This window comes from Cuculus canorus, chromosome 1, assembly GCF_017976375.1.
Source record: "Cuculus canorus isolate bCucCan1 chromosome 1, bCucCan1.pri, whole genome shotgun sequence".
In the NCBI taxonomy this organism is placed as follows: Eukaryota; Metazoa; Chordata; class Aves; order Cuculiformes; family Cuculidae; genus Cuculus; species Cuculus canorus.
In genome coordinates, this window is record NC_071401.1 from 88,617,908 (window position 1) to 88,629,495 (window position 11,588).

An 11,588-nucleotide genomic window follows, 5' to 3' on the forward strand; every position below is an offset into this window, starting at 1 on the left:
CAAACAGAAGGACTATACTATTTTACAATCAATTGAGTAACTGGCTTATAAAAGAGCTTATTATACTGCAGTACAGCTTGACAACTATGATGAACTCCTATGACCTTGTTTACTTTCTGAATTAATACAAATCACATTGCTTGAAAAAGGGAGAGCTGAATAATTTCTTGATTCATCCAGCTGTATTTCTCAGCTGTCAAAAACTTTGGTATGGAACTTTCAGTATGTGGAAAAGGACTGGTAAGAGTAATATTAAATTATTCATTCCTTAATTTTTAAATACTGAAAGATTCATATATTTAGTGAAAACTGCTTTTTCCTTACTTTGATTAGTATGTTTTGTAAAATTTTCAATACTTGAAATGAAGAGACCAGCAAAACTTGGTGAACTTGAGATGAAAATGCTTCACATACCTCAGGATAAGGTGCATTTGTGATATCCCATAGCAGCCTCAAAGAGCCTAAGTTACATAAGACAGTAAGTTGTCATGAGAATGTCATTAATCATTAAATGTCATAATTTCATTAAACTCTGTGTGCAATTGTAAACTGGGTGAATCTTATCGCTCTTTCTTGTGGGGGTTCTGTATTGCAAGCACTTCAGTTATTAGCGTTTTATCACTCGTGAATAACAGGCTTCAGGAATAATCTTTGACACGTAGTTTACACGACTATTGATATCTCTGCCCCTAACCCTAGTTTTATCCAGGTCACTAACTACTGAAGTTCAGAGTCCTGTTGCCCTGTACTCTATCTCCAAGTCAATGAAGAGACTGCTGAGCATCTCAATCACCCTCTAGAGTTGCATGTCTTTCTTTGCTGATCTTAGGGGGAAACCTATAGAGATCTGCAGAATGAGTAGACGCTCTGTTGATCATCCTCTGCTCCTCCTCCATATGTCCTTGTATAATGCAGCCATGGAGGAGTTTTAGGGGAACATGAGCCCAGAGGCTGAACTTTTCCTTCGTTTGCATACCTAGGGCAGCAGCAACAGCAGGTGGGTGCTGTTGTATATAGCACTGCGCAGGACATCTTTGGAAAGGGTGTCCCTGTACATCTTACATGATGAGGAAAAAGGACCATAACGGTGCTCAAACGAAAGAAACATTTGAAATGGAGAGGTATCATGACAAAGTGAGGACTTTAACAGAGATCTTAAAGAATGAGACTTTCTAGCACGTACTGTAGCCCAGAGTTTGTCAGGAGTTCTTTTGAGGGCAGCTGGGTAGCCGTCCCACTTCGCCAAGGATGTGCTGCACCACTGGTTTCTGACTAGCTTCCCATTCTTGCTTTAGTAACCCAGGGGAGAAGCAGGCAGGGGGCAACTCTCAGCAGCATGCTGAAGGTGTTGGTACTGCCTCCTTTTTCCCTTTCTGACCTGCCCTTCTGCTGCCTTTTTTCCTCTCTGTGCTGTACACTGAGGTGAAGACTGGCCTTAGAGCCGGCAGCGTGTAATAAAACAGCATTTTAATCATATAATGAAACTGCACCGGGTCACATGAGTAGGATTAACACCTGAAGAAATGTGAGCCACAGGGCCTAGTTGTTACTTACCACAATCAAACTTATGGGATTTCCAGCAGGGTAAAAAAATGTTATCTGAGTACTGCCTGCAAGAATACTAATACAGGAATGTTGAATAGTACCACTGATTCTTTAAATAAGTTAAAAGTTCATATATAACATTTAGACTGCTTTCTTACAATGCAAAGGCAATTTATTTGATTTATACATCCATGCAAACTACTATAGTGGTACAGACTGCTAGCCTTATATATAAATGTAACTAAAGATTTTGTGAAGCTTATTTCTCTTTAAAAAAGTCTCTTCCTTATCTCTGTAAATATTTTTCTGCCTGGAACTTCTCCTCCCTGCTGTCAGTGCGTAGCCAAAATATAATTTTTTTTTTTCCCTCTTGTTTTTTCTCTTACCGTATTTGCCATTGGAGCACGACATGCACTCTGGCCCTCTTCATACTTAGCTCATTTTTATTCTTCCATTTCCTAAATCCTATTATTTTTTTCACGTGCCTTCTTGAATGCTCTTTGAGTACTTTGTCTTCGGTCTGGAACTGCCTAATTTCCTGGGTTTTGTCAGAACATCTTCTTGCTCATGGCTTCTGATTCCCTTTTCACAGGTGCATTTTAGTGTGCTTATCTTAGTATAGTCTGTTGCATTCCCCAAACAATGTGCCTGGTTTATTTTCAGGGCTGTCAGTTCCTGTTCTGTATTCAGGGTGTTCTTGTCAGATCACAAAGTGTTCTCCTGTCGTGAATTCTGGGGTGAGATTCTTCAGGTTGAACATCCTCTTGCCCGGTGTTTTCTTCTTGAGCAACCTGGAGCCTCTCCTATGTTTGACGTCTACATTGGCTCTACACTTTAATACTGTGGTCAGGATTGATGCCCTCTATTATACCAAGAGGGATATTTTTCTTAGCGTATGTGCTGCCCTCTTTCTAAAAATTTGGGTTGAGCTGAGTTTGCTCTTGTGTTACAACACACCAGAAAAGGTTGTAAACATTATGCAACCTGATTTTGAGGGTTTGGGATTTGGTCTTTAATGACTATGAGTTTGTGTGCTCCTACCGTGCGTATACAGAGCCACTTTTCTTCTCTGTCTGTGCTGAAGGCATGTAACAGCCACTTGCTGAGTCCACCCAGTGCCTCTCAGTTTCTTGGGCAGAAAATGTGGCTCACAATTTCTGCTCTGTGAAGCTTGGCTGGAGGGCAGAACCACACAATTTGTATTCCAGGGATGAACTGTGTATTGACATCGATTCAATTGATATTAATGTCACTGGCAAATCAGCTAACTTGTAGCTGACTGCAGGATGGCCAGACTGGTAATTAGAGTGGATCCATATGCCACTATGTTTTTATGTCACTGGTCTGAAGGGAAATTTCTTTTTCAGAAAGAAATGGTTGGCATAAGAAATCCATCAGTGATTCCTTTTTAAATAGTATAACAAATTACAGAGTTGCCCAACTTGAAGAAGGCTGCCATATATTCTCAACTTCTCTTTCATGTGTGACCCAGAGAGCTCAGATTATTATAGGCATCAAATTCTTCACCATCATAAACATCATCATTATACTAGCAATTAGAAATCCCAGGTAAGATCTGGACTGATCCTCTAGAATATACTATTTCAATAATCATGACTAAAACCAGTGTGGGAGTAAGAAAGATAACTGGTCCAGCATCTGCCTTCAGCTCAGCTTGAAAGCTGATAGATCCAGGTTTGGCCCATTTATTGTTTACTGGATTGCACTGTCTCCCAAAGGGCTAGAGCTTTGACTACTCACCTGCTTTTCATTTTCATTTTTGACAGATTATTGATTCATTAATCAAAAGCTTGTTTTAATTGAAGGCTGTTATGACTCTGTGGTCAAACATTTCCGAGGTAATCTATAATGGTGTCAGAGTTTCAGCCCTGTTGGAAGCAAGTCCAGGCAGAGGCAGACACAAATGTCCCCAATTAGTTAAACCACTGTCGTCTAAACATGCAACAGTGCTACATCACTGAGCATGCTCACTTTTCCCCAGGATTTGATAGTGATACATTGCAACTATGGATAAGGACAGAATGAAGCATTGTAAAGGCAGCATGAGGATGAGAAAGTTGACTGTAAAGTTTACATTAAGTATTTATCAGGGAATTATTATGGGAATAGCAAAGCCAAGTTCTGTGGCACTACAGCCACAATCACTAGTCTGCCAGAGAGGCATTCTTCAGGGAGGAGAGCTCTAGACTTCCTAAATATGTTATTTTTCATATGGCTTTACTACATGTATAAATATTTTGAAGTAGCCTTTCAAATGTAAAGAGAAACTGTGGAATATCCAAGCAGATAAAAAGCCTGCATCAATATGAGCCCCCAGACACAAAAAAACCCAAGACTAACTCTTTAGTTTGGGAACCTAGAGTGGGAGTGGAGAGACAGAGAGATGGTAATAGAAGATATTCTAAGCTTCACAGTGAGACAAGTCTCAACATGATAGCTTCACTTAGTACAAGTGGACACATGTTCAAACATAGACCTTTTCTTACCCATAGTCAGAAAATGTCAGAGTGCAAGAATGAACAGTGAGTTAACATCAAGTTTCTTGTGGAACTGAGGAAATCCACGATAGTAACTTTTCTGCTATTGAATGAGGCTTATGATGAAGAATAAATGTCTCATGCATGCGTTTTTGAATCTGTACTCAAAGGAACCCAGTATTCATCGATATGAAAGCAAAAACAACAGAGTTCCTCAAGAGTCTTTCAGAAAATGATCTGTGAAAACGCCTTGAACGTTGGCAGCATCATATGGAGCTGTGTGCCAGCTCAGAAGGGAATTATTTTTGAGATAATCATTGTTGATTTTCTTAATTTCTGAAATAGAGAGTTAAAGGCAGAGTCTCAGAGTTTTTTTGTGCCAGACCTCATACAACAGTGTTTGGAAAAATTGGGGTGGGATGTAAGGGCAAAAATATCTTCAAATGCTCAAGTGATCAGTATGTACTGTAAAGGTTCTGATTTAACTTAGAGTGTTACCATCATGGCAAAACCCTTGTAGCAGGGTTTTCTCTGTGCAGTTTTATAAGCAGACACTATAAAATAGGAAAATAATAAAAAAGTTTGTTTCATATACAGTAGCTTTCATATTGCCTCAAAGCTTTCTTGTTCTGACCCACACAATCATCTCTCGGAAGCTGAGGCTGTATGCATATAAACAGTACAGTCACAGTCATAGTGGACTGGCTTTAGATGAAGGGGTTTGATTTACAGGAGCAGTGGCAGTGCAAAGCTTATATAAAATAGGCTCCACTAGCATACACACAGCTTGATACTGCCTTGTCTACAACTTCTTCTATTAGCTAAACATCTCCAGTAAGATTAACTCTGCTACATCCACTCCATACAGTAGTTGCTGCAGATGTGGCTTTGCGATTTGCAGTGCATATTGAAGGTCATTATACAGACATCTCTGGTGTTCCGTATTTTATCTGTAACAGCTAGTAGCTCGGGAAAACAGAGGAAAGCATTTAGTATGCACTGTGCTTCTTTCAATGCAGAGTAGCAGCTGGTAATAAGGTGGAAGATATTTAACATAGCGGCGTATTTGTGACTCACTACCCAGTCCTTTGAGCATTATAGGCTATGATGCCTATTTTTACAGAGCAAGATCTAAAGAACTCAAGGCTGTCTCATTTGCTCCTGGCTGGGGGTTCATGTCTCAGCTACCACTAAGCCCTAGCTGGAAACAACCCCTTAATACATGCTTTAGTTTGGCCTTCTCCTCGGAACACCATTGCTAGGAGATGTGGAAGGACTTTGAAAGATCTTTAGAGACACACAGAGCTGTTACACTGAAATAAATTCCATGTCCACTAAGCCCTGATTTGCTCTCCTGTAAATGCCCTTGCATCAAACCTCTGCCAATAAACCTGCTGCTAATAAACTTCAACTGAAAAAGCGATAGTTTTACAATACCGTAGTTTTAGCCCTTAAACTGTAGGCAGCCTAGGACTCTATTAGGTTTAAATTTCAATGGCATTTTAATGTCATTCTGTATTTCAAGTGCTACTATTTTCTGACTCAAAATTGTGGTCACTGGCAGAAATGCCAATAACTTTATTCTGGAACACCATCACAACTATTTCTTTAGGAGAAGCTGCTGCCAGGAGAGGAGGGGGTAGTCCCAGCCCTTTTCCTGTTCAGTCTTTTGACATCTTTGCTGCGACTGCCTCCAAGGTTGCCAGTTAGTAAAGCTCTACAATGTGGCTACTCATCCTCTCCGACAAGCATTGAATCATGTCACACAAGTGAAAACGTGTTGAAACACTGCCTGGCTTCTAGCTACTACAATGCAATTGTAGCATGGCCCAGTTTTGAACTAAGATGAAAAGGATCTCCGTTGTGTCTTTAATCTTTCGAGTCATGAGGTGGAGTTGTACAGAGCAGGCATATCGATGTATTTGGTTATGTCTTCATAAACTTTGTAGTATCAACTTAAGTACCTATAAACATGCAAATTTAAAGCATGGCTTGCTAAAGGGTCTCAAATTGTCCTGCTCTGGAAATATGAAACTCCTGTTCCTCCTTATCTGTTGGTGGCTAAGGGCCAGAGTAGCTACACATGTACAGGCTGCAAGTGTCACCAGACAAAGCTACAGCTGATGCTGTATGCTGTTTCAAGTTGGGGTAATCCACACTTTAAAAAAACCACTGCATTCTTCAGTACAGAGAGCAAACCCTGCAGACCGTGAGTGGCAAAGCTGCTTTCAAAGTATTGCTCTTTGCTGTCCTATACAGCTGTGCCAGTTAGAATGCACTCTAAGGGTATGGTCACTGCCATGGCCATAGGGAATGCTGTGCAGAGACAACCAAGCCAGACCAAACCTGAATAGGGGTGTTTTCACGGTTTGGAGGAAAACTGGAAGGAGTGCTATCCTAGACATTAGGACTACCTCTAAACTAAGAATTTCTACCATTCACTGGTATTTATAAGCAACAGCCCATGGCTGTATGGCTTTGGTGCTAAAGTTACTGTGTGTCTGGTGCTGTGTCTCTCAGCCTGGGCCTCACTATATGGCATTCATGTCAATGTGTCCGTCACTGGAGAAAGCTGCAGCACTTGGTTCTTCATGTAAGACATGGAGGGGCTGTCCCTCACAGACCGTTTGTAGCTGCAGAAAGTTCAATTAAAGGTAGGGTTCCAGACATCTGGCATTTGAAGGTAGCCAGCCTTCTTTGCAGAAGTCCCATCTAATCAATCCCCACTACCCAGGGCATCAGCTTGCTCAGCTCACCTGGAACATAACCCCAGGGCTGTCTGATTCATTTGGCAGGAGCACTATGGTGGACTAAACGGGCTCACTATCACCTGGATTGGAGATGGAAACAATGTCCTCCACTCCATCATGACAAGTGCTGCAAAGCTGGGCATGCACCTGTGTATTGCAACTCCTAAGGTAAGAAAGCCATACACATGGAATAAGGAAGGCTAACTTTGCCTACTCTTGTCTCAACCACTTGAATACTTTCCAAGGGCCTCACCTAGTCGTGCTTGCATGTATCTTGAATGCCAGCTTTCAGAACCAAGATTCAAAATCCTGATTAAGTTATTTCAATGTAAAGCAGGAGTAATGTAAAGCAATGTAAAGCAGGAGTACTCAGTCCAGCTTCAGGAGGTCTGAGGGGAATTTATGACTGCAGTGTAAATCACAGAAGGTGATAATTCCATCTGAGAAAATGTTATGAAGTCATCCAGTGCCTTCTTCCCCTACAAAAAAAACCTGAAAGTTGTTTCAGATTGGCAGAGGTGTTGCATCATGGTTAGTTCAGATTGGCAATGCAGCTTTTCGGAAAACTGAATTGCAATACAACATAAAACATAAAACATAAAACATAAAACATAAAACATAAAACAAAGAATCAGTTCAGAACAAAATATTAAATCGTGTAGACATTTCATTCTGTAACTGTTGAAATAAATCTTTCTTACATATCAGAACACTTTACACCAGTTTATATCCAAACTAAACTTTTGAGAAGATTAATGTAATTTCCTCAAGTTTTACTGTTCTGAAAGACATTCTTCTTCCCATGGCAAATGCTTCCATTATTAGTTTTCTAATCAATGTTTATAGTCAGCAAAGATCTTCTATGGCATGTTACCTATAATTTCTTTTGGCAGGGCTTTGAACCAGACCTGAGAATAACTGAAATAAGTGAACAATACTCCAAAGAGGTAGGACCCTAAGAAATAGCCTAATAGAGTAGGTTGGAAAGAGTTTATTTATTTATAATGAAGTTGAAGTTCCTTGTCTTCCTGATATTCCTTATTTTGTTCACATTAGTATGGTACCAAGTTACTTCTCACAACAGATCCTTTGGAAGCTGCAGCTGGTGCCAATGTCTTAATTACGGATACATGGATAAGTATGGGACAAGAAGAGGAAAAGAAAGAAAGACTAAAGGCATTTCAAGGTTATCAGATTACAATGCAGGTAAAAACTGAGATTTTGGGGGTTTGTTGATGCTCTTACAGTTTGCTTTATAAGAATCAACTTCAAAAAAGCATGGGTTTGCTACTTTTTTGAGTAGGGCCATGGAATAATCACATGCAAACCTCCCTCTCTCCCGCTTGAAAAATCAGAACAGTAACAAAGTTTGCGTTATCTTATATACTTCACATAGTCTGGCATCTTTCAGAGCTTTCCAATGAGATCTAACTCCAAAACATCTGTAGGAAAGCTAACTCTTTACTTTATGACTTAGAAACTATTTCTAACTTTGCGTTTCCTCTTTGCTACCAGAAATTATCCTTTATATTTTATTCAGAAAGAGCAGCTCACAGATTAACTCTTCAATGCCTGGGCAGCGTTTGGGGCAATTTTGTGTATATCTGTCAATGTATATATATGACTTTAAAACCATCCAGTTGAAGTGCTTATCGGCACAAAATCAGTTAGAGAAAATGTAAAGCCATAAACTGTTATTTGTCCAGGATAAAAAGCACATTTTCCTTGCTCATAGAACCACTGGTTTATTTGAATGTATTGTAACAAAAGGTCACAAAATACTGCTGGGTATGCCTCTGGATTGGCCTAAAATACCATGATTCATTGTTCCTTGATATTAGATCAATATATTATGAATGACAATATCAAAAGAAAAAAAATAGCCTTTAAAATCATTGTTTAGCGTGTTCTTGTTACAATTATCAATAGCATTGTATTACTATATGGCATTCAAATAAAGATTGCACTTCATTGATCCACTAAGTCACTGGAGTTTTTACTCCCCTGCTAAAGTTAGACAAATAGGAGTAAATATTTGACTTTTGTGAAGTCAGCACTGAACTCTTACTGATTTATATGGGGATATTCTCATCTTATTTACAGATGAGGCATTCTTTTGAAGTCAGTGGAATTCTTCTGAATAACTAAAGTGAGAGCTATAATATAAATATAACAATATAAAAATTGTTAACCTTTTTACTAGTTAAAGGCTTTATGGTCCTCACATATTTATTTATTTTTATATGTCTTTTGATCTACAGACTGCAAAATCTGCTGCTTCCAACTGGACGTTTTTACATTGTTTACCTAGAAAACATGAAGAAGTTGATGATGAAGTATTTTATTCCCCACAATCCTTGGTTTTCCAGGAGGCTGAAAACAGAAAATGGACAATTATGGTAAAAATAGAAGATAACAATAGTTAGAGGCTTGAGACAGCTTCTGTTCTTACTTACACTACAGACTTGGATTCAGCTTCATTCCTCAATAAATAGTAACTGTCAATCCATATGTTTCAAATGGACCCCACAGCACATCACAATTCTGACTATAGGCAATGTATATATGTAGCACATGTACTTTTGGACACAAATATGACCTATTTTGATGATAGTCTGCTATTGCTTGGCCCAGTTTTTATGACTAAGTGAAATCTATAATATAAACCGTAATTTTTTTGTATTTAAATGACTGAGTTTATTCTAATGATCAACCCAGCTGCTCAGTTTTAAAACATGTTAAATCCTGAGGTCCCAGGGACCAGTCTCAGAAACTGCAATTTCCAAAACACTTAAGCTAGAGAGAGATTTTGCAGTTTTCTCTGAGAAAAAACTGTCAGTGTCACCAATGGGAACGTTCCATAGGAAAGTGCTGGAAGAGCAAAGCTTTGAAGGACCCTGGAATTTTATAGCATGGGTAATACTGTGTGTTCCATGGGGATCAAGAGAGGATACTTGTCATTTAACATAATCCATAATTGCCCTCTCAACATTCCTAGGATTTCAGGAAATTACTGCCAGATTTCAATAGACAAAAGGCTTTGTCTGAATTTCTCTTACGCTGTCCCTTAATATATATTGTCCATACTGAGAAAACCCATCAGTTACAAGAGAGAACATCCTAACTGATTTTCAGCTCTTTCCTGGTTCATCATCAGAAATTCTAGCAAATAAATCTAAGTATGCAGTTTTTGTCAGGGCAACAATTTTCCACACAAGACTTTGCACTGGAAATTACATCCCTCTGTATTTATTTTTTGCGGAGTATCTGTTTTCAGTGTGATTGGATTTTTTTCTTCTCTTCTTCCCCTAGGCTGTCATGGTTTCCCTGCTGACAGATTACTCACCACAGCTACAAAAGCCTACATTTTGATGCTTGGATTCCTGCCAAGAGAAAAATGTCCCTCATCGGCAGAATATTCTGGTCCACAAATACATAGATCTTCAGAAATGAACAAAGCAATGAATGATTCTTCAATAAAACTGCATAGTTAGCTGTATAATATTGCATTACATTCGTGAATATGTTCAAGACAATAAGCACCACTGCAAAAGCTATTTTTCATCTTGATGCTCCAAGTTGTCTATCTTTTCTAGGGATCAGCATCACGGAAAATGTTCTAAGGTTGTACTTTAACATACAATTAATGTGTAGACTATGCTATGCCTTTACCAGTACCATAGGCATAGCATAGTCCACACATAGCTGTGTTGGAACTCAGATAATGTAATATGACAGACATAAACTTCTAACTAAACGTGTCCATTTACGCACAGAGAAGGAAGTATGCACAGAGAAGCAGTACTTTAGTTTGCCATGAATGCCTGCACCTCCTGGACAGCCTGGCTCCAGCCAGCCTCCAAATGCCGTTTCTGTTTGACACTGAAAATATATAGACCTTGTGAGCATTATCTTCTTCCCTGACATTCCTGTGGGCTGGCACAGGGTGGTATGACTGTGGAACTGAAAGAGAGCAGCTTCCAAGGAGTTGCATGCTGCAAAGAGAGACGGCTGGAAAGAACCAGTTCATTCTTTGTCCACTTCACTCCCTTAACAGAATTTCAGCTGAAGAAGCAAGGGTTTTTTTTCTATTTTTTCTAAACGAACATGAGGGGCACCATATGATGGAACTGTATGTTGCATCTTTCCAGAAAGAATTTGCTAGATTTTGTCTGGCACTGTAACATGGTCTATGTTCCAGCTAGTCCTTCTCAGTACTAAACAGATTCGTGACATCTGTAGTTTTTATGATGGATGGATGTACACCTTTAACATTTCAGGTAAAGCTTTGAGTACTATTAAATCCACCTTCTTTGTTGTTTCTAATTAGTTTCAAGAATCTGTTGATTTTTTTCCCCTCGCTATAATACTGGAACAATGTCTATGATTTTTTAAAAATTCATCAGTTGGGTTTCCGTTTTCTGAGTAGTTGGAAAACATGATTTAATTCCTTTGAAAATTGGAGTTCACTGCTGGACAACACAGATATTGAAATGAAAATAAAAATATATTTCTTTATCTACCCACTTATGATTGATTCATTGTTTTTGTAGGCATTTGTTTGTCTCTTGTTAAAATTAACTTTAACATTACAACGTTTTCAATAGTTCACTGATCATTTACACCTCAGCAGAGATCTGTCTGAGTCAATGATGGAAGACTAGGATGCGTGCTAGAAGTGAATGTTTTACTTCTGGATTTAGTATGTGGAGGAAAATGTATGCAATACAGTATATTTCTGGTTGCATTATGTCCTGCTTTGTGAATTAGATTCCAGTTCAGAGAAATGCTTAAA

At 39.0% G+C, this 11,588-nt stretch overlaps 1 protein-coding gene across 1 annotated transcript in view; it reads left to right on the top strand.

Moving 5' to 3' along the window:
- The window catches only part of OTC (ornithine transcarbamylase), a 30,069-nt gene extending 19,364 nt beyond the window's left edge, over nt 1–10,705 (top strand). The window contains exons 6-10 of the mRNA XM_009558612.2: nt 6,839–6,961; nt 7,687–7,740; nt 7,850–7,999; nt 9,055–9,192; nt 10,106–10,705. Of these exons, the coding sequence (XP_009556907.2) occupies nt 6,839–6,961; nt 7,687–7,740; nt 7,850–7,999; nt 9,055–9,192; nt 10,106–10,165 (525 nt within the window). The 3' untranslated portion in view covers nt 10,166–10,705. The remainder of the gene's footprint in view (nt 1–6,838; nt 6,962–7,686; nt 7,741–7,849; nt 8,000–9,054; nt 9,193–10,105) is intronic.
- Nucleotides 10,706–11,588: the final 883 nt, after the last annotated feature.